Source organism: Neolamprologus multifasciatus, chromosome 14, assembly GCF_963576455.1.
Source record: "Neolamprologus multifasciatus chromosome 14, fNeoMul1.2, whole genome shotgun sequence".
Taxonomy (NCBI): Eukaryota; Metazoa; Chordata; class Actinopteri; order Cichliformes; family Cichlidae; genus Neolamprologus; species Neolamprologus multifasciatus.
The window spans coordinates 22,840,571-22,861,650 of NC_140452.1; the positions used below are offsets into that span (position 1 = coordinate 22,840,571).

A 21,080-nucleotide genomic window follows, 5' to 3' on the forward strand; every position below is an offset into this window, starting at 1 on the left:
GAGAAGGAAGACAGGATAAAGACATGCTGTGGAAGAGAGACAGAGATTAATAACAGATATGATTCAATACAGAGAGGTCTATTAACACATAGTGAGTGAGAAAGGTGACTTGAAAGGAAAAACTCAATGCATCATGGGAATCCCCCGGCAGCCTACATCTATTGCAGCATAACTAAGGGAGGATTCAGGGTCACCTGGTCCAGCCCTAACTATATGCTTTAGCAAAAAGGAAAGTTTTAAGCCTAATCTTAAAAGTAGAGATAGTGTCTGTCTCCCGAATCCAAACTGGAAGCTGGTTCCACAGAAGAGGGGCCTGAAAACTGAAGGCTCTCCCTCCCATTCTACTTTTAAATACTCTAGGAACAACAAGTAGGCCTGTAGAGTGGGAGCGAAGTGCTCTAATAGGGTAATATGGTACTACAAGGTTATTAAGATAAGATGGGGCCTGATTATTTAAGACCTTGTATGTGAGGAGCAGGATTTTGAATTCAATTCTGGATTTAACAGAACCCAGACCCCTGCAGGAGGACTATAGCTGTCAGTGTATGTCATCAGTAATGCTTAGCATGCATACTGAGGTTCAGGTTTTCTTTCTGAAATAGGAAAGAAAACCTAGTTTGTCCAAAGAACATAGGTGGGTGGTGGATATGTTATTAAAAACAACTTTATATATTGTAAAGCATTACTGGTGCCCTCACAAATGTGCAAGAGCATGTCATGTGCACAAATACACCTCCATATGACCTTGGATGCTGGCTTTCTCCTCTTAACACTGGAGAATATGGCAAAAATAGAGATTAAGAAAAGCAGCTGATCTGCAAAATTATTGAAGTTTATTTTATTTGCATTTTACACATTTTAAATGTTTGAAAATGACAAAAAAAAGTATTTTTTTTTAAAAATTTTGATCATCACCAATTCCCTTGTTAAACATATTTATTCTTAGTTTTTAGCCAACAGTTGGATGGAAACATTTTGCTTCTGGATTTAACAGGGAGTCAGTGAAGTGACCTTAAAATGGGAGAAATATGCTCTCTTTCTGGTTCCCTGTTAGTACTCGCGCTGCAACATTTTAGTTCAACTCAAGGCTTTTCAGGGATTATGAATGGCAACAGTCTAGCCTAGAAGTAAAAAGGCAGGAAGTAGTTTTTCAGCATCACTCTGAGACAGGATGTTTCTAATTCTAGAGATATTGTGCAAATGTATTAAAGCAGCCCTATATATGTTTGATATTACATGGAAAGATATATCCTAGCTAAAAACCACTCCAAAATTCCTCACAGTGTTTCTGGAGGCTGAGGTAAGAATTAGGATCTATTCACAATTTCACAACAACTGACAGAAACCTCTCACCAACCAGTCCAGAAGTTGCCTGGTGGTTGCCAATCAGTTTCTAGTTTCATGAGACTTAAATCTGATTCAGTGTGTAGAAAGAAAACAAAATGACATGTTGGATATATTGTGTGTCTGTGTATTGGTTTGGTGATTTTTGTTGAATTTCCTGTCTTTTTTTATACTTATCAGAACTGAGAATCTAAAGATAGATGGTGTCAGATACTGTCTAAGTTCTTAGGTCCTTTGAGACAAGCCTGTAAGTTCTGGCTTGGCAAATAAACTTGACAGGACGTGACTGGATTCGGGTTGAATACCAAAGCGACTTCAGTGTCAGTGTTTTTCTTCTTTGGCACTTCTGAAAGGTGTGCGTTTGTATGGCAGCTGAGTGTCGGCTTCAGACGGGCGGCTATGTGGACGTGTGTGTATCCTTCTGTCTCTGCGGAGCTTCAGCCTTCATCTTGAAGCTATCCCAGTAAGTGGGGTCTTCGTCTGTTAGAGGTGAGGCTGAGTCGATGAGGTTTCTGAATGACAGCACGGTAAATGTGGTGGGCGGAAGAAGAGAAGGCGGACGAGGCTGTGAGGAACCAGGAAGAAAGTTAATATTGTTTATTCTACAGTATGATAGCTACTCTTACTATTGTAGCTAAGTATTGTTTTTGTTTTTTTGAATCTATTCGTTCCAACTTCACATTTTTTTAATGGAAAAGTTATGCTTCCTTACTGCAGGGCATGTGTTGTCTGCTGGTCCGAGTGCTACAGCAACATGATGATCAGCATCCAGTAAACTCTCCTGCAGAATGACACACAAATCCAAAAATATGCAGTCTGCATAGACTTTTAGGGTGTTTGGCACAAAAAAAGGCACACAGTAATGTCAATAGAGAGAAAATCAATAATTTATTTGAGTGGTGAGGAAAACTAAATTTTAACAGGCAGAAACCTCCAACAGGCCATCGGCATCGATGCTTGGGGTAAGTGCAAAGAAGAGAATGGAGAACCAACAAAAAAAATGCAGCAGTGAACACTCAGCAGGTTGGCGATGTGGCCAGTGATAGCTCATCGCTGCAGTTTCAAAGAGTTGCTGAAAAGTCAGAGAGGAAAGGAGACACAGAGGAAAAGTATGCATGTGCACAAACTGCAGGGGAGACGACACAAACTGTAAATGCACTGAGAGAGAAAGGAAGAGGTGAAGTGACCATTACATCACAGCGTAGCTGGTTTACAGATGATATAGGGTCACCTGATCCAGGCCTAATGATAAGCTTATCAAAGAATAAAGTATTTAAGGTTAACATTAAAGAAGAGAGTCTGCATCACGACCTGGTTGTGTAGGAACGGAGCTTGACAGCTAAAGGCCTCCCGTGGTATTTTTGGAAGAGCCAGAAGTAGAGAGCAAAGTGCTCTACTGGGTACTATTAGATCTTTAAGATATGACGGAGTTTGGTCGCTAAGGGTTTTGTATGTGAGGAGAAGGATTTTAAATTCCTTAAATCTGGAAAATATGATCTCTTTATAGTTTCTCTTAGTGCTTTTAATAGAACATGTTGGATCAGAGACATTTTGAGTGAGCCTGGTAAAAATCCATGCGCCGAGTCATCAGCAATGCTCTGTGACAGGATGTTCCTAATTTTAAAGGATGTCGTGTTTTTTAAGGGCTTGAAAGAGATGGCCTAGATCATTGTGGTGTGTTGTGTACCAATATGTTCTTGCTTTAAATATTTGTAACTTAGTGTCTGCTTTAGGGCAAAGAAATGTACAGATTAATAGGGGGAGCAGAGCAATGGCAGAAAGAGGAGTTCTTTGCTCTGTGAGGTGCACTCCTCTAATCTTCAGTTATCATGTTAGGCAGGATGAAGAAACACTCGAGAGCAACAAACAAACAAAAAATACACACACACTCATGTTATCATCTTTGCACTTGAAACTAATCGGTCATCAGTTCTATAGCTGCATACAGTATTTCACTCTGTGTGGGAAGCAGCGATTGCTGAGGGCTACGTGGCTGGGAGGAGGCGAGTCTGCTGATAAAGAATAGCTCAGAGCAGCTCATTTCCAAAAAATGTAAGAAACAAACACAGAATAGCTTATTTTTATCTGTGTGTGCGTGAACTGAGCAAACATTTGTGAAGTGTGAACTAGCACAGCACTGATGCATTCGTGACACAAGTGGAAAATCCAGAAAAATGGAGCAATTATCAAATGGCATAGCAATATTTTAAACCTGAGAATAAACCCACAGACTACTTGGAAGCTGACGAGTGACAAAAATAGACTGAATTGTTGAGCTGTGACCTCTAATACACAAACCTCTAGATTTTAACAACATCTCTGGACTTTTATTTTTCTTCACAACACCAGACTCACTTCGAATACCCAGTCCTCTTCTTCTTCCTCATCTAGATGCATCTTGGTCTGGTGCAGTACCCGGTCCTGTGTGAGCGGCTCAGACGGCAGGTGAAACTCCACCCTCTGCAGGTTGAAGCCCAGACCGGTGCCGATGGCTTTGATGAAGCTCTCCTTCAGGGCCTTGATGGAAAGGGAAGAAACCCGATCAGCTGCATGCAGAAAATGATGATCTGTGTGTATGCGTGTGTCTTCATGTGTGGGATGGTGTGTGTGTGTGGTGGAGGGTGTTTTGGCTAAGAAGAAACACCACTTAAAACCGCAACAGATGGGAGTTTGTGCACACATGTTTATCAGAGTGCACACCAAAGAAGGACATTGTGTGTCAGTGTGTGTGTGTGTGTGTGTATCCAACCAAAACTGACCCTGCTCGACAACCAATAAGCCACAATAACACTATTACAAGGCTAATCGCTATGGCAACTGTTGAGCTCTGCCATTAGTCAACAGTGTGGTGGTGATATCAGTGCTTGACGTCTCTGTGCCACCCTCTCAATCGCACAAAATCTTTACTTAGCTCCACTGTTGCTTTTGCTGACCATCTGTGTGTGTGTGTGTGTGTGTGTGTGTGTGTGTGTGTGTATTAGAGAGAGAGAGCGAGAGAGTGTGAGTGCATGCAAGAAACTGAGAGTGAAAGGAGGCAAAAACCAAAGAAAATGAAATGAAAGCGCACGTCTCTGATGACAGCATGCCGCGATGCAGCGTTTGAGAAACAAATTTGCACATGTATGTAAAAAAATACAAGTGTGTGTCGCCTCAGAGGACAGCGGCAATGTTATGTTCTCCCTGTGCTTTCTTCTGTTACACACACAGGGCACAAGATAGTATGGTTGCCATGGTTACCCAGTGGCGGTAGAACGCAGCGAGTTGCTGGTGCTCCAAGCCGGCTGATTGGATGGCGCTCCACTCGTGCGCAGTAAACTGACGAGTCATAATGCGGAAAAACTCCGGCACAGAGCTGCAACCTGGAGCAAATGAAAGAGGTGCGGGGACAAAAAAAATACAAAACCAAAACAGGAGGGGAAGAGAGAATGGATGAAAAATGATAAATGAGGGGAAGAGAATGAGGGAGGTGATGGAAAAGAAAAACAGTAATATTCAAACACAGCCTGTGTTTGATGGAAGTGTTCCGCACATTTGAATTCTGTGGTCACACAGAAATCCACATTTACACACACAAACAGCCTTGGCCTAGTCAATACTGTACATATATGATGCAGCAGCGACCCCTTGTGGTGGAATTTCATAGCTAAACGAGTCCAAAAATGTAGTCATTTCATATATTGGCAAGGGTATCCTAACCAGGGAACCACAGTGTTTACCTGGCATGGCAGTCTTCATGATATCCACCCCGACCTGCCTCCCCTGCTCTGCAGCAAGCACTGCGTAGTCCCCTTGGTGGGAGAGATTGAAACTCCAGGCCAGATCTGACTCTGAACTGACCTGTAAGGAGAAGGATGTTTGAATATATCAAAATAAATGAAGTCTATACTGAGCTTGACAAAAATCCACTATTTGGGCCACGCTGACCCCTCCCTGCACTGTGTTATAGATATATTTCTGATATATTTCTGGTATATCTATATATAGATATACCATATACCTCTATATATCTGATTTATATCTGATTTTTAGTTACTTGTGCTGGAACACTTGTAGTTTAGTGAAATGACAATGCAGTGAAGTAAAATGCTGCAGTATATGCAAACTTTTATGAATTTTATGAAAAAAGGAGTGAACCTTGACAGGTGTTGCCAGGTAAGGTTTGCCTCTGGGAGATCGCTCCAGTCTGATCTCTGACCATGGGATCCCCATCTTCTCACACACAAGCCTCCTTAGCAACAACCGTCCAGCCTGTTGAGGCAACAGAGATGCAAAGACAGCTGTATAAACTTTTCAGAATAATTAAGGGAACACTTGATGATAACAGCAGAATACAAAGTTTTATAAACGTTGGGGACATCACTCTGTCCAGGTAATAAACATAAACTACTTTTGATTGCTTTGGTGCAAATTAAAGTGACAACAGGTGTACTGGAGATACAATATGCAACATATTAATGGCATTTCAGGTTGGGGCCACAGACTGCTGTTCTCTTCTTTTACTTCAGTTTAGCTTTTTTTTTTTTTTTTTTTACCAGTGTCCTTATCACTGCTGGTAGCTTGAGACAGGCTCTCATGACACTGTCTATCTTCACAGATGAGAGCAGGTTTGCACTAAGCACATGTGACAAGATGTGAAAATATCTGGAGATGCCATGGCAAGCGATACGCTGCCTGAAACACCATCTGTGAAGAGAACAGGGCGCCCTGCCAGTTCTGGTGTGTGAGGAAGGTCCCGCTAAAAAGGCCCTCATGCCACCGGAAACCTGTAGCAGTAAACCTGCTGGGCGTCGTTCTGCAAGTCTCTGCTTTGCACTAAGTTCAATTCAATTTGATTTTATTTAAATAGTGCCAAATCACAACAACAGTTGCCCCAAGGTGCATTCCAGGTCTATTCAAAATACATGGAAAGCTATGAGATGTGTTTTATTGTGTTAAGTATGTAATGCGGAAAAAAGAAAAATCACAGCCATCTTGTGGTCATAATCAAGACACACTGGTCTTCCCAACAGAAGTTAACTTTACAGATTTAAAGTATCGCTACAGGTATCGGCAACACTGGCTCTTTGTTTACTTGGCTCTTGACCGATACCAAGAATCGGTAAAGTTTAGTTTTAGACTCACCATAGCTGACTTTGCATCCTTGGCGAACACAAACTGCCCGATCCGATCTTTCTCCTCCCGCTGGATGCAGCGAGCAGCGAACAGCCAGTCTGACCTGCTCGGCGTCCACGATCCGCAGCGGAAAGCCCACCGGACGGAACCCATCTCCTCGCCCCCTGCTCCACCTCTGACATCCGGGCTCCTCCACCGCAACTACGGGCTGCTTACGAGCTGCTAACGAGCTAAAGTCTGCGCGGTGTCTTTGAATGTAATGTTCAGAGACGTGCGGATTTTCGCATAGATGTATCCCAACAGACTTTCCTGTTTACATTTCGGAGTTGACAGCGGTGCACATGCCCGGAAGAGCCCGGCGAGATTCAATGTCGTCATAAGTGGGCGCGGTGGAGGATTAACCAATAGGAGCAACTAAAATGGCGCGTCACTGGCGGTACCTTCAAATGTTTCAATAACATTGGATATACGACAACACTACGATTCAGTTTCAATAAATTACCCCCCATCCCCGTGCAATACAATGACAAGAGTAGAGACGATGTCCAAATGAGATAACACCAAGTGCTTTTGTCTTATTTAGGTCTAAATATCAAGTCTAAATCTCTCGAACCTTAATCGTCTTTACAGCTTTGAAACCTTAGTCTCTCCCGTTTCAGACGGGGCGATGAACGCAGCATTAAAATTGCATTTTAAACGGTGCTGTTTGGATTGCGGTTTTTCTGTGTGATTAAGGTGAGTTGTTTTTACTATTATTACCAGTGGTGTTTTATTGGAGGAGATGACGAGATGCAGAAAAAACATGAAATTTATGACTGTTCTGACAAAAATGTGCTGAGCCTCTCTGGTTACTGATGCCTTGTAGTCATCGAAAAAAAACAAAAACACCGTAATTTCAACGATTTGGAAGGTTAAAGAGGGAAAAATGTTTAACCTTCGAGGTTTATCCATGTTTATTTATTTATTTACATACAACTAGGTCTTTCTTGTGTTCTTGTGCGATAAGGTAACGCATGCCAAATGTGCTATTATCATAGTAAAATTCTTGTTACAACACATTATTGTCTGCTGATTATAGACAGATAGTGACGACTCGCAGAGCATAGTGATGTTTGATGTGCTTCAGAGACACGTGAAGCATGAGCAGTGTTCCTACCCACCAGTATTCATCATAGTTACGAGCGATAGTATTTGCCTGTCTTTAGATTGAAAGGTGGCCTGTAGCTGATTGTCCAGCTCAAATCCAAAATTAGGGCAGCTGATTAAAAAAAAAAAACCCTTAGAGTAAATTAAAATACTCAACATGTGTTTTTTATCTATAAAAACGCCCCCAAACTAACTCATTCCGCTTAATGTACAGATTAGTTCACAAGTATTTGTATGATGACGCAATCGGTGTAATTTTGCCTGTCCATGCAATCATGGTGTATTTTAAATCAAACAATCAAAATGTGATAGAATTACAGACTTTCATCATTAATCCAAGGGATCTAACAAAAGTACTGCATTAACTATAGGTATACACAGTCTTTAAATTTTAGTGGCTCAAACGTAATTTGTAACATGACTGACAATAAGTTTTATGGCCAGCTGAGAGAGAGAGTCATAACTTTAGGGTCTGCTATGGTACAAAAGAAAAAAGAAAAAAAAGAATAAATACACTGAACTGCCCAGCAACACCAAAAAGCCTAAAAACCCATAGAAAACCACTGAAGTGAATGATGACAGAATTACTTTTATAGTTAAGAAAAACTGCTTTACAAATCCAAACAAGTCAAGAACATTCCCGAGGAGGCAAAAGTATCATTGTCAGTTACAATAAAGAGACACCTTCATGAATGGAAATACAGAGGTCTCTACAGTAAGGTCCAAACCACTGGTTACACCGAAGAAGAGGAAGGCCAGATTAGATTTGACCAGAAAATACCTGAATATAAGGTAGAGATCTGAAGTGTACATGGGCATGTATGGCTGCCAGTGCAACCAGGTGACTAGTGTTTACTGATGATGTGTGTGAAGTGTACATGGCTGTACTCTCTGCTCAGATTCCACTAATGCAACTGTAGGTGGCTGTATAAACTAAATCGTGTCATCTGCTTTCTTTTTCGTCTTTTACACAGGGCTAAACAAGAAGAAGGGCTAAAGAACACTTTCACCCTGTGATGCTTCTCTACACGTGAGATTACCTGGCAGCAGCCCATTCCAGGAGAAGTTGGACTGCAACCTGAAGCCTTCTTATAATAATAATAGCTTGTGTCTTATTAAAAGAAAAAGTGAACCCTCCAGTCAAACTTGAGCAAAGCAGGGAAGGATTTGATGACTTATCTCTCCAGTCTACCAGATCAACACATTTCTTTCCAGCTGGCATTGCTTTAACCCCCAAGCCTTAAATGTCCTTACTTAGATACTCCCAGGTGGAAAACTTTAAAGAAGCTGCTACAAACGGAGCCACGGAGGAATTCCTCCCCGGTATAAACTGTTGCGCTGCTGAAGGACAGCTAAGCTACAGCAAACTTCCACACTTCTCTCTATTTGAGGACTGAGTTTCCCTTTTACACTGAACTGCGACCTGTCTCTTTACACCTCTGTTTCAGTCCATTTCCTCTGATACCTTCTTCCATATCTGTGCCTCTCTTTCTCATAACTTCACTCCTGTTTTTCTGGTTGTCTCTCTTGACTTGTTTTTCTTGCTCTCTACTTTTCTGGGGGCTTCTGTCCCACTCCTTGCTGCCACACTGGATTTCCTGCAAATGAAGCACCTGAAGAGGAAGAGGAAGAGCAACTACAGCGTGAGAGAAACACAAACTCTCATCAGGGAGATCCACAAGAGGAGAGACGTATTGTTCTCCAGACAACAGGTGGAGATTCTTTTCTTTTCTTTTCTTTTCTTTTCTTTTCTTTTCTTTTCTTTTCTTTTCTTTTTGATTTTATCCACAGAAAAATGCATACACAGCTCTCTTTCCACGGAAGTGTGAACCAAGGTGCGGAAAATGACAAAAACAGCAGCACAAACCATTCAGATAATTCTGCCATCTCGCCCGCCCGTGTTTAGTCAGCTCCAATTTATATTGGTCTAAATTAAAACATCTAGAGGCTGTAAATAATGAACAAAACGATGACTCCAAGGTTTGAACTGGTTACATTACCGTTGCTGCCACTAGAGAGCACTGACATGTCTGTTTTTCAGCTGCAGGATGTCCTGTGTGTTGCACCCTGGACACATTTCTGCTTATACATAACAGTCAGATTTTAATCTTCCTAATGAAATCAGTAGAAGAGGTTAAGAAGGTAGAGTTGAAAATTTTTTTTAATCTTCATGCTGACTATGTCACGTGTACACTCTGCCCCAGTGTTCGCTTTCTTCGTTCCAGTGAAGAGAGGGTAATTATTTTCATTGGCACAGGAGAATTTAATTTGTGCAGTCACTTTCTTTTCCATTCAGTAAACTAGTGTCATATTATTTGCCTCTTTGAATGAAACAGTTTAACTGCTCGTCTTTCTTCTTTAATAGAACACAGCCATTAATGAGCTGAAGAGGCAAGCATGGGAGGAAGTGGCACAAGGTGTGAATGCCCTGGGAGAGGGGGAGCTACGCACTGCTGCTGAGGTGTGTTTGTCTCCATTCGGATCGTATCGTTGCTTCTGTGGACCCAGTCGTGATTTTTAAAGCAGCCTTCCCTTTCTGATGTGCAGGTGAAGCGTCGTTACCTCGACTGGCGTGCGCTTACGAAGAAAAAACAGCTGCAGACTGAACTCTCTCTCTCTTCCTCGCCCCCCTCTTTGGCCATTAAGACTGAGTATGGAAATTCCTCTCCAGAGCACGAGGCGCCTTCTTTGGGATCTGGTTGTGACCAGCTGCTTGACCTCTCGGGCTTCCCAAAGGACTGGCACTGCGACTGGCCGGAGATGGTGGCTCTCAGCGGGTCGAGCGGGCAGGCCGTGGGGGCACTGCCGGGAGTAAAGATGGAGGACGATGTCAGTGAATACAGAGTAACAGTGTGTATGTGTGTGTGTGTGTGTGTGTGTGTTTCTCTCTGTAGAGTAGCCATCAAAGCTTAGAGTCTGTTAAATCACTTTTCATGTATACGCACACTGATTATTTTGTAAAAATATGCTCTTTAATCCAGAGCTGCTAATATGAGAAGACAAACAGCCTATGTTGAAATTCAAGTGTTGCTAATGTGTAATTAGTCAAATTAATGTCCTTACCAGCCATTACTTAATACACATTATGCAGCTCAAGTGTCTCTAGTCAATTCAGTCTGTTGATTGTACTCCAGGTTCACAAGGTAGAGACTAAATTAAATTAAGCACGTGTTAATTAATTAGGATATAATTGAAGACTGACATTTAAATATTACTTTTCTGTGATTACATTAAGATCGGCTTTTAGATCAAATCTCACTGGTCACTCTTATCTTATGAGACAACACTTCCTGGGTCCTATATATAGGTCCTAGATATAAACTTGAGAAAAATCCCATTCTTAATCCATAGGGTTTAATATGATGTCCATCCAACCTTTGCAGCTATAACAGTTTTAGCTTTTTTGGGTATCATCTTAGAATCTATCTTAGGAAGGGGCCATCCCCAAACTGCTCCTACAAAGTTTGGAGCATGAAATTGTCCAAAATGTCTTGTTCTTTTCACTATTTTAAGGGGCTGAGCCCAACCCCTGGAAAAGAGAACGTCTCTGCTGATCTAGAGACCAGTGCTGGTGTGCTTTACACCACTGCAGCTGACGCTTTGCATTGCACTTGGTGATGTGAGTTGCTCGGACATGGAAACCCATTCCATGAAGCTCTCTACACACTGTTCCTGAGCTAATCTGAAGGCCACATGAAGTTTGGAGATCTGTAGCGATTTACTCTGCAGGAAGTTGGTGACCTCTGCGTACTATGCGCCTCAACATCCACTGACTCTCCTCTGTGATTTTACGTAGCCTACGTAAAATGAGTTACCGTCGTTCTCTGCCTAGGTGCTTAATTTATATACCTGTGGCCATGGAAGTGATCGGAACTCCTGAATTCAATGATTTGGATGGGCGAGTGAAATTTTTTTTGCCAATATAGATATCTATACATCTCAAAAATTCTCCAGTACTTTGTGTCTTTGGTTGATTTAATACTGCCTTATAATATAAAACTGCACGATATCTAGTATAGCGGTACATATTATCAGCCAGAGAATCTGCAGTAATAAAAGAAGTGATGTTGGTTTGTGTGCAACTGTGAAATAATCAGCTCAGCACATGAAACCATCAAATGTAGTTGCAGAGATTTAGTTTAAAAATAATTTGGGGATAAACTCTCAGCCAGAAATCCAGATTGATGACTCAGAATAGCTCATGACTGTATTTATTGCTGTATCATTTATATAAAAACAAGAAAATAACTCAGGAGAAATTAGGATCCCCCATTTACCCCAGTGCTTCTTGAGTACATCTTTCTTTGGGTTTATTTGTGAAGGCTTGCTTCAGAGTCTCCTGTGAGAATTAGAAATAAGTGTGGCGTTCGGTTTAGTTATGCCAACCCAGAGGAGCTCCTCGTCCTGCTGATACCAAACACACATCCAATAGTTAAGGTGTTGCTACAGTTGATGCACATCTGCAGGCCACTTTGCACCCCAGCTCCTCATTTTCATGCTGTCTGACTTAATCAATTTCATGTCTGCGATCACTGATGTCTGCAGCGTTCTACGCTGAAAGCCTTGCTGCTGATCTCCCCACTGGTTATCCACATATGTGTGAAAACCTGTTAAATGATGACTCTCTCTCTCTTTCTCCTTCCCTCTAGCTGAACGGGGATGTGGGAGATGGAGAAATGGATGATGATGATATTCCCTCTCTCCTTTGTGACATCGAGGCACGTGTAGAGGGGCATGATACTGATGTTTATTCCCACAATGACTTGGGCATGCCCAGCCCCTCCAAGGATCCGACTTCCACCACCAGCAGAGATCTACTGCTGCCCGGTGGCCTGATGGGAATGCTGGGTGAACTCAGCAGTGACGAGAACATAGGAGCAGGGTTTCTGGTTGCTGTTGAGAAACATCGTCTGGAGCTAGAGAAACAAAGGCTGGCTGTGGAGACTGAACGCCTGGTGGTGGAGAAAGAGCGGCTATTGGTGGAGAAAGAGCGACTTCGTCAGACAGAGGTGGAGCGAGAGCGGCTGCAAATAGAGAAGGAGAGGTTACAGGTGGAGAGAGAGAGGCTGAGGCTCATGCGTGTTGGCCAATCAGAGTATGTCAACTCTTCTTTTAACCTGCCGCCGCAACAAGGCCCAGTCCTTTCCTCTCGTTCGTCCTTATCCTCAACTCACGATGGACAGAGGGAGAAGGGAGTGTCGGCGGCGGACTTGGAGGCAGCGAAGTTAAATCTGGAGAAGGAGAGACTGCAGCTGGAGAAGGAGAGACTGCAGTTCATCAAGTTTGAGGCTGGCAGGCTGCAGATTGAGAGAGAGCGCCTGCAAGTGGAGAAAGAGAGAATGCAGCTCCACAAGGACCATTTGTCAGTAAAAATCTGATAAGAGTGAGAAAAAGAGGGTAGCTGAGCAGGGTGAATAAATCAGATGTCTCCAGATCACTATTGGTACTAGCAGCAGATTTTTCACAGACATACTGTCTACGTTTGGTGCGAGACACTTTAATGATCTTTCCTAACTGGCCAAGAAGAAGCCCGAGAACAGTGCCTTAGGATGTAATATTTGTTCGGCACAATCAGCGGCCAAATGCAACAACTGTTGGCTGATATTCAGCACTCTAGTTCACAGAAATGTGCTGTGGAAGATGTTAAATAAATACTGGGCTGTTAGTGCAATTAATCTTTATTGGTGCAGAAATCTTTAAGTATATATATGAAATAGTGCTATTGTACTATAACTCCTATAAACCCTAACCCTTGCCTATCTATTACTGAAAAACAAATAGTTGAGTCACACTACAGTAAGCATATGATGGTAACCTCCTTGCATCTAGAAAAATAATGGTGGTTGCGTTATGATTACATTGAATATTTTGCATTTGGTAAACAACTGCAAATAGCTGGAACGAACTGGTCACATAGAAGGTAAGTGTGCAACTCCACCTACCTCTGGTTGGCCACTTTTGGTTGAAAGGTGATTGCACAGGTCACTTAGTGGGAGGCAAATGATTTTCTCCATACTATCGGACCTGGACCGACTGCAGTCAGTCTCAGACAGATTGCTGAAGGTTTGCAAATAGTTTATAAACTAATGTAGAGATGCAGAAAGAATGCCGACAAGTTCACTCAGTCTGATTTGTCTATTCTATTGTCTATTCTGGTTAGATTTCTATATAAACGCAACACTGTTGAGCACTTGTGTCATCGATCCATTGATCCATCCATCCATCCATTGATCCATCCATCCATCCATTGATCCATCCATCCATCCATTGATCCATCCATCCATCCATTGATCCATCCATCCATCCATTGATCCATCCATCCATCCATCCATCCATCCATCCATCCATCCATCCATCTTCTTCTACTTATTTGAGGCCAGGTCATATTTGGACTGTGAATGTAAGTAGTGATTGTGAATTTCTGTTTAATGTGAATTTTTGTGTATGTAGAGGCTCACAGATTCACAGTTTCCACCTGTTTATGACAGTTAATCACAGATTCTGTTAATTCAGTTATAAATTGACAGCAGACTGACTCTGTCCTTTTGCTTTTCTTTTTGCCGTGTTGACGTACTAAATTTGTTCTAAAGATGGCACCTGACTGCGTGCAGACATGGTCCCTGTCAGTCATTTCAAAGGCAGCAAAATAGCATGGTCATTGCACACAGTCACAATAATTTGGGGCATTCTGCGATCTCCAACCACAGTTTTCTCTAGTGTGACTGTAATAAAAAGCACACAACTTTTCTTGTACAGAAAGATTTTAGTTCACAGAAGACAAACGTGATTGACAATAATATTTTAAGTTGATATCTCACCTTTTCACAGACTTTTATATACTAATATCACTACCACTGAGCCAACACGAGTCACACCACAACCCTGAAACTGAGAAACCTAAATGGAATTCAGCCATTGCTAATTTTATATACCACACATCTGTATTCTTCCTACTCATGTCTGGAAGGACTTTGCAAGATTTTTAAAGAAATTTCTGATCAGCAAGTTTGATGTGCATGCTAAAAAAATACTGTAAGTGAAGTAATGAAAGTTTTGCTGTAAACATGCTGTAAAGTATTACTGGCTTGGAAGACTGTAATCCATACAGTACTAAAAGCTGTGTCATCTGTAACGTCAATGACACCAAACACAAGCTTTTATATCGAAAATGATAATAATAGTCATCATAAATATTGTTACTTTTTCCTAATGTTAGATATTTTTATGTTATGTTGATTTATATTTGACATTCAATCATAGTATGAATATATTATTATATAAAACTAAAGTCTACGGAGCCCAAATTCATGAAACTTTCTTTGAACACAGGCAAAGAAAAGGTTAAATATCTGGGTGTAGGTCTGGGTCAATTAAAATAACGAAATCTGGGTATTGGACTTTGTGGAGAATGCATTACAAGTGCATCTTTTTAAAATATTTTCCTGAAATTGTGCCTTTTTGCTAAAATACTTGTTGATAAAGAGAAATTCAACTTCAAAAATTGTGGTGCTCAGAATGAAATAAAATCTGTTATACATTCAGATCCTAAAGTGCTGCTTCTGATGATTAAGCTGTGAGGGCCCTTTCATGCCTTTATGCATAACGATAAAAGAGAATAATAAGAAAAAATGTAAACGTTTTTGACTCTTCTGCACTGATGCTCTTTAAGAAGAAGGGACAATTGCTGAAATGTCCCTGATGTGCCTCTCAAAAACTGCAACTTTTGAGGACTTTACTAAATCTGATGTAACCTGGTGACACTTGAAAGTGAAACATTTAAGTTCATAAGAAAGACCTTCATTATCACCCGAGGGCTTACACAAACAAAGACACGCATTCAAAGCGAGGTCGTCGAGGCAGACGGATCAAATCACAAAAGGCTAGTTTACTTCTCGGTCCCATGGTTTATACTTGTCTCTACTTGAGAGAGGAAAGCCTCATTCAAAAGGCTCTGCTTTATCTTTAGACGTGCTCTGAGAATCCACTGTATTGATTCAAAGAGTCCCTCAGCACTGAAGTCATATATTGAGTCAACTGACTGCTGTCTAGACTGTGTGAGCGTATTAGAGGAAAAAAAACCAATACAATATTTCCTTCCTGATATCGTGTTAACTTTACTTGACCTTATTCAGTGATGCAGCCCATTATATCAGGTTAACAGATATTACACATTTATAACTGTTCTGAAAAGAAAAAAGAAATAAAAGTGAGAGAGCGCTATCAGCGTTGTGAAGGTAAAACACTGTCCACAGACTGAGATGCCCGCAGGTCCTGTGGCAGACTGTTTCACAGGTGGCGAGGATAAAAACTAAAAGCTGCCTGCCCAGAGGTCACAGAGCTCACTACAGCTCAAAGATCTGTGTCCAAGGATTTCAGGGGTCTAATACCCTAAAATCAGCTGTTTCAAGATTTGAAAAACAGTGGATGGACTTTAGAGGTAATCTCAGGTTTTTCTTCTCAGACTTACTGTAAGAGCTCTCGTTGGCAGTCTATAAAAGAGAGAAGAGATATTATGAAGCCAATCTGATTAGTAATGAAAGTGAACATTCTGCCCGTCTAGTCCCATTCTAACCCATCGTTCTGTAAAATTCCTTCAATGATAAAATGCTTTGTGACTGTGCACTGAAAGCCAAAAAAAGTGCAAAAACAGAAATTTGGTTTCTGAGACACGTTGAGTCATGTAAGTAATGATAACACTGATCTGATGAGGTGCTGATTAAACCTAATGTGCTGTTTTACTGCATATTCTGATATTTCTGTTGGAGTGGATGCATAATTTAATAAAAACCCTTGTCTTGTCAAGATAAATTTGCTTTCAACATGTTAGTTGGATAGAAGAGCATGAAAGTGGCTTTGTACAACAGTTGATTGTCAGTCACTTGAAACTGGTTGGTGTCTGCTGTTCCTCTGTGAGAGAAATCAAGGCTTTTCGGGTCATTCCATCTAAATCCATCAAATTACGAAACGAAAAAGAAAAAAATAATCCCACTTGATGTGCATAAATTTGTCTGAATATTTTTTTTTTTTTTTACTGTGATTAGGTTTCCAAAAAAAAAAAGAAAAAAAAGAAAAAGGTGTTAGATGATTTTTTTGAGGGGCCATTTTAAAATTCTATTATCTAAAAAACTATTTGAGCTAGGTCCTTTATTAATATTATTATTATTACTATTTTTTTCATAACAACTATCTGGTAGGCTACTATGGCTCTGCTAATATAGACCAGAAACCATAGTGTTGCAGGGAGGCAATATTTTTTCATAAATTTTATTTAGAGCTTCGCACGTGCACAAAATCTGTTACTTTTTGCAGTCAACTGCATATCTGAAATCTCCCTTCAGCAGCTTCTTTCTAACTTCCTTGGACTCTCGTGAAGTAAATTTGGTGCCATGATGGACTTGTATGTAATTTGACATTTGACCTCAACTCCCAGTGCGTGTGTTACTACTGTCAGAGAAATTTATCACAGATTTAAGGGAATCAGCAATTAGTTTGTCACAGTGTGCAAAAAAAGCTAAGACAATCATCCAGAAGCAAATTGTTTTTGTTTTTTTGTAATCAGTTCCATTTGATTTACTCATAAATCGAAACTGAAATTATTTTAGTAATTCTTTTTCCATTGGCATTAAATGACAAACAATCTCATTTATTCTTCATTCAGCCAGAAAATTTTCACTAATTCAACCCTGAAGAATCCCAGCTGTGAGTTTATTTATTGTCATCTCATTTTTTGTGTGCGGCTACTCCAGCTATGTACGCGTATAGGTAGGTAGTATGTACTAGAGTAACCCCACTTCTTAACAGTCTTAAAATATTCAGACCCTAGCAGCTGCAGTGGCAACAACAACAACAACAGCACAACGGTGAGCTGCCTGTGTGTGCTAAGAGTGTTGGAATTTAATCTTCTATCAGATCGTGAGAAATGCCTCAAGAATAAGAGAGAGCAGGGGAGGTGGTCATAACGGGAAAGGAGCTGTGGATGACAAATCACAGTGTGACAGGAATTCCCCCTGAGAGACGAATGCAAAACAGGAGAAATAAGATATGACAAGAGGAGGGGAGGATAAAGAGAATGAGCAGTGAGAGCAGAGGAGAAATGAGGTGGGGCCGAGCAGAAGGGGGATAATGCAGAGCTGAGCGAAGGTAAGGCAGAGGCTGAGAAAGATAAATCGAGTCAGTAAAAATAAAAAGGTGAAAAGGCTGCTGTCACTCTGCAGTAACGATAAAAGAGGCAGACTGGAGGCGTGTGAGCGTTCACATGTGTGCATTTGCACACGAAGGTGCAAGGTTAAAAGGGCGGTGGAACTCCACAAAACTGTTATTTTGCTTCATCTTCAAGTAAATGGGAAATACTTGTCAGTAATAACACAGCATGGTGTGCGAGCGCATGTGTGGGTTTCTGCGAGAGCGTGAGTGAGATGGGAAATAATGGGAAATGCTTGTTGGTGATAGCTCTGCATTAAGTGTTAGATCCCCGAGGACTGAAGAAAAATACAACCCAAATGACAAACTCACAGCAGGGAGTTTTTAACCCCATAACGGCAGGTCTACAGCGGAAGAGACTGAGACATGTTGGAATCACAAAGGGCAGACACATAAGAAATCCTGTAAAACTTTAAAAAAAAACAACCCCAAAACCTCCATCCGTCTCTGGAGAAAAATGGATTTCTCAAAACCACTGATTGAGCGATTTAGTTTTGGTTTAAAATCATGTAATGGCACGAGTACAGACACAAAAATCCAACCTTTTTTTTAGTTTTTAAGCTAAGTTAAGGGACGCAGTAATCCTCATCTGCTATGATCTTTTTGCTTATTAAGTGCAAAGCAAAAAGCAGAAAATATGTAGGAACAAAACACTAAAATAGTTCCTGAAGCTGCATGCAATCTATAGACAATTAGATGATATGCATGAATCAATTTCAGTTTGGTGTTGTGTTAAATTCTCCACTGTAAAAGTGTTTTTCTTATTAGAGAAAAACATGGCGGTTAATGGCTGTTTATAGGCCTTGCGGTCTGGAGGTCTCTGTGCCAGAAACAAGTCTAACGAATCCTGAGTAAACTGGGCTGCGTGATGGTCTGGCTGAGGTATGAATGACTCTGATTAGAATCTCACTCAAAGATAAGAAACCCTCGGGAAAAGTGTGTTTGGTTGGTAGATCTGGGATTAAATACAAGATTAGTAAACCCTGACCTTGAAATCCTAACACTTGTTTATGTTGTGGATAATCTATAAGCCTACATCAAAAATACTACAATTATTATATATTCACATGTTGCTGTTTGTGAATAAGTGGGGATCATGTGTCATGGCTCCTGCACACTCTACCTTTACCTGAAAAAGAGTATTTGTAAAGAGAGGACTATGACCTGCAGGCTGGTACATGTGGATAAAAGCAACTTTGGACTATGTCAGGACTTGAGTTGCCTAAAACTGTGTGTACTTCATTTCTCATAATGACTTTACACTCTTAAACTTGCTCTATCAGGAGATGTTATATACTTGTGCCTGTTGTACTTTGGCAGTTAAGTGTTTCATTAACTTTCCTCAACATTAAGTGCTAATTTATTCATATAAGTCAACCATGTATTTTGTGCATGTAGTAGTTTTACAGATTTAGGAGTGGAAAAAATGCAGTAACCCTTTTTGCCTCTGTACACAACTATAGTAGAATTTAAAGGTACAGTGTGTATGATCTCACCACTAGATGTCAGTACATTACATACAGATTGCAGTCAATTGAATTCTGTTTTCTTATCTCTTCAAATAACAGTGGCAGCTGAGGCAAAAAACTGGCCACAGTTAACAATCAATATGTGATTGAAGATGTGATTGAGGCTCAAAAGTAATTATACAGATAAAAGATCTGTAGATGATTCCAAGCGTTGTGTTTAATTTGGATTTGGTAGATGTTAACTGCAGCTCTCAGTATGAGGTCATGCCATCATTAGGCCATAAAAACAAATATATCAGAGAGATAGACAAACCTTAAGGGTGGTAAAATCAGCGATCTGTTATAGTCTTAAAAAGACCTAAAAGACCACATGTGTCAGCTAAAGCACATGCAAATTATTTACTTGGTTAAGAAAACCTCAACATCAACCTAAGTGAAGAAGACTTTTAAGAAGGTTTGAGTTTCACTGTTAAAGTTGACTATCAGATGCCTTCCTGAATATAAATACAGAGAGTTCACAACAAGGTGCAAACCACTGGTTATGCTCAAGAACAAGGAGCTCAGATTAGACTTTGACATAAAATGTCTAAAAGACAGATTAAACCAAATTAAACTTGTACCAAAATGATGGGAAGAGAAAAGCATAAAGACTAACAAAAACAGCTCGTGATTCAAAACATAGCACATTACCTATCAAACATGGTGAAGGCAATGTTAAGGCATGGGCCTGTATGAGCGCCAGTGGAACTGTTGACTCTCGTTGCTCAGATTCAGCCAAGTGCTGCAAAATTGATCGGACAGCACTTCACAGTAAAAAGGATGATGACTCAAGTCATACACAAGAAAACCGAGCGTTTCTCAAGGCAAAAACCCCCAAAAATCTGTATATTTCAATGGTGAAGTCAGTCACGTGATCTGAGTAGAGCATGCTTTTCACTTATTAAATACAAAAATGGAGAAAGACCCACAAACAAGTAGCAAGGTCTGACAGAGCATCTCACGGGAGGAAACCCAGCATTTGGTGATGCTCAGGGTTTCTAGACTACAGGGATCGAGTTCAAATCACTTTCATGTAAAATAAATAAATAGATAAAAACAATAAAATTGATAAAATTAAATTTTTTCCAGTTTCAGGGATTCAGTTACTTCTGAATCCCTGAAAACTGGGGCTATAAGTTGATTGCAATTCCAAAGTTAATCCAGTACTTTTGTTGGGAGTCAATCTAAATCTGTCCAAACTGTGGAACTTCTTGGCTTTCTTCTTTCCTTCTTTCTATGTTGCTTTTTTCTCATGTTTCATACTGCTTAGTTAGTACTTACCTCAGTCCAGTTAAGTATATTTGACTATGGATCCTTCATTGTGAAACAAACCATTAAATAAAGCGATCAATATCAATTTCATCATTTGATTGAAAATTAATCCACCGTTCTGCTGTTGGAGGTGTAGAATTGAGATTACTGGATAAATAAGCACAGACAGAGACAGGAGATTGAGCATTGATGTTTTACTAGAAAAAAGAAAACTGATGGAAAGAAAGAAATAAAGGAAGAAAGAAACTGTTAAAGCCAGAGCATTGACAACCCACCAGTCAGCTTTTTGCTGTCTTCTCACAAAATCTTATGCTCTGGTGGTGAAAAATAAAATAAATGAAAAAAAAGAAAAGGCAACAGTATCATGTGAGGTTGAAGTGTCTGGTGTTTCTGGTCTGGTGAGCTGGATTAGTGATAACTGTAAGAAACCCACTATTTGAGCATTTTTTCTCATGCTGGATTGGTGCAGTACTTCTGCAGGCTCCTGATCCCCTCGGC

General features: G+C 40.6%; 2 protein-coding genes across 3 annotated transcripts; one reads left to right on the plus strand and one right to left on the minus strand.

Annotated features, from left to right (window-relative positions):
• Positions 1–823: 823 nt before the first annotated feature.
• aasdhppt (aminoadipate-semialdehyde dehydrogenase-phosphopantetheinyl transferase) lies at positions 824–6,792 on the minus strand. Of its 2 annotated transcripts, XM_085131483.1 has the most exons (7): positions 6,466–6,785; positions 5,479–5,592; positions 5,061–5,181; positions 4,582–4,703; positions 3,700–3,861; positions 2,057–2,125; positions 824–1,909 (listed from the first exon to the last, which is right to left on the minus strand). In XM_085131483.1, exons 1-7 carry the CDS (start codon positions 6,607–6,609, stop codon positions 1,742–1,744), a joined length of 900 nt encoding a protein of 299 aa, XP_084987609.1. In that variant the 5' UTR covers positions 6,610–6,785; the 3' UTR covers positions 824–1,741. The 2 variants fall into 2 exon arrangements, with proteins under 2 accessions (XP_084987609.1, XP_084987610.1); XM_085131484.1 differs by lacking the exons at positions 824–1,909; positions 2,057–2,125 and adding an exon at positions 2,151–2,416 and having other exon boundaries at positions 6,466–6,792.
• Positions 6,793–7,074: 282 nt separating this feature from the next.
• On the plus strand, positions 7,075–20,961 carry msantd4 (Myb/SANT-like DNA-binding domain containing 4 with coiled-coils). Its single transcript, XM_085131482.1, has 5 exons — positions 7,075–7,191; positions 8,577–9,314; positions 9,968–10,063; positions 10,150–10,431; positions 12,252–20,961. Exons 2-5 carry the CDS (start codon positions 9,207–9,209, stop codon positions 12,978–12,980), a joined length of 1,215 nt encoding a protein of 404 aa, XP_084987608.1. The 5' UTR covers positions 7,075–7,191; positions 8,577–9,206; the 3' UTR covers positions 12,981–20,961.
• The last annotated feature ends 119 nt before the right edge of the window (positions 20,962–21,080 follow it).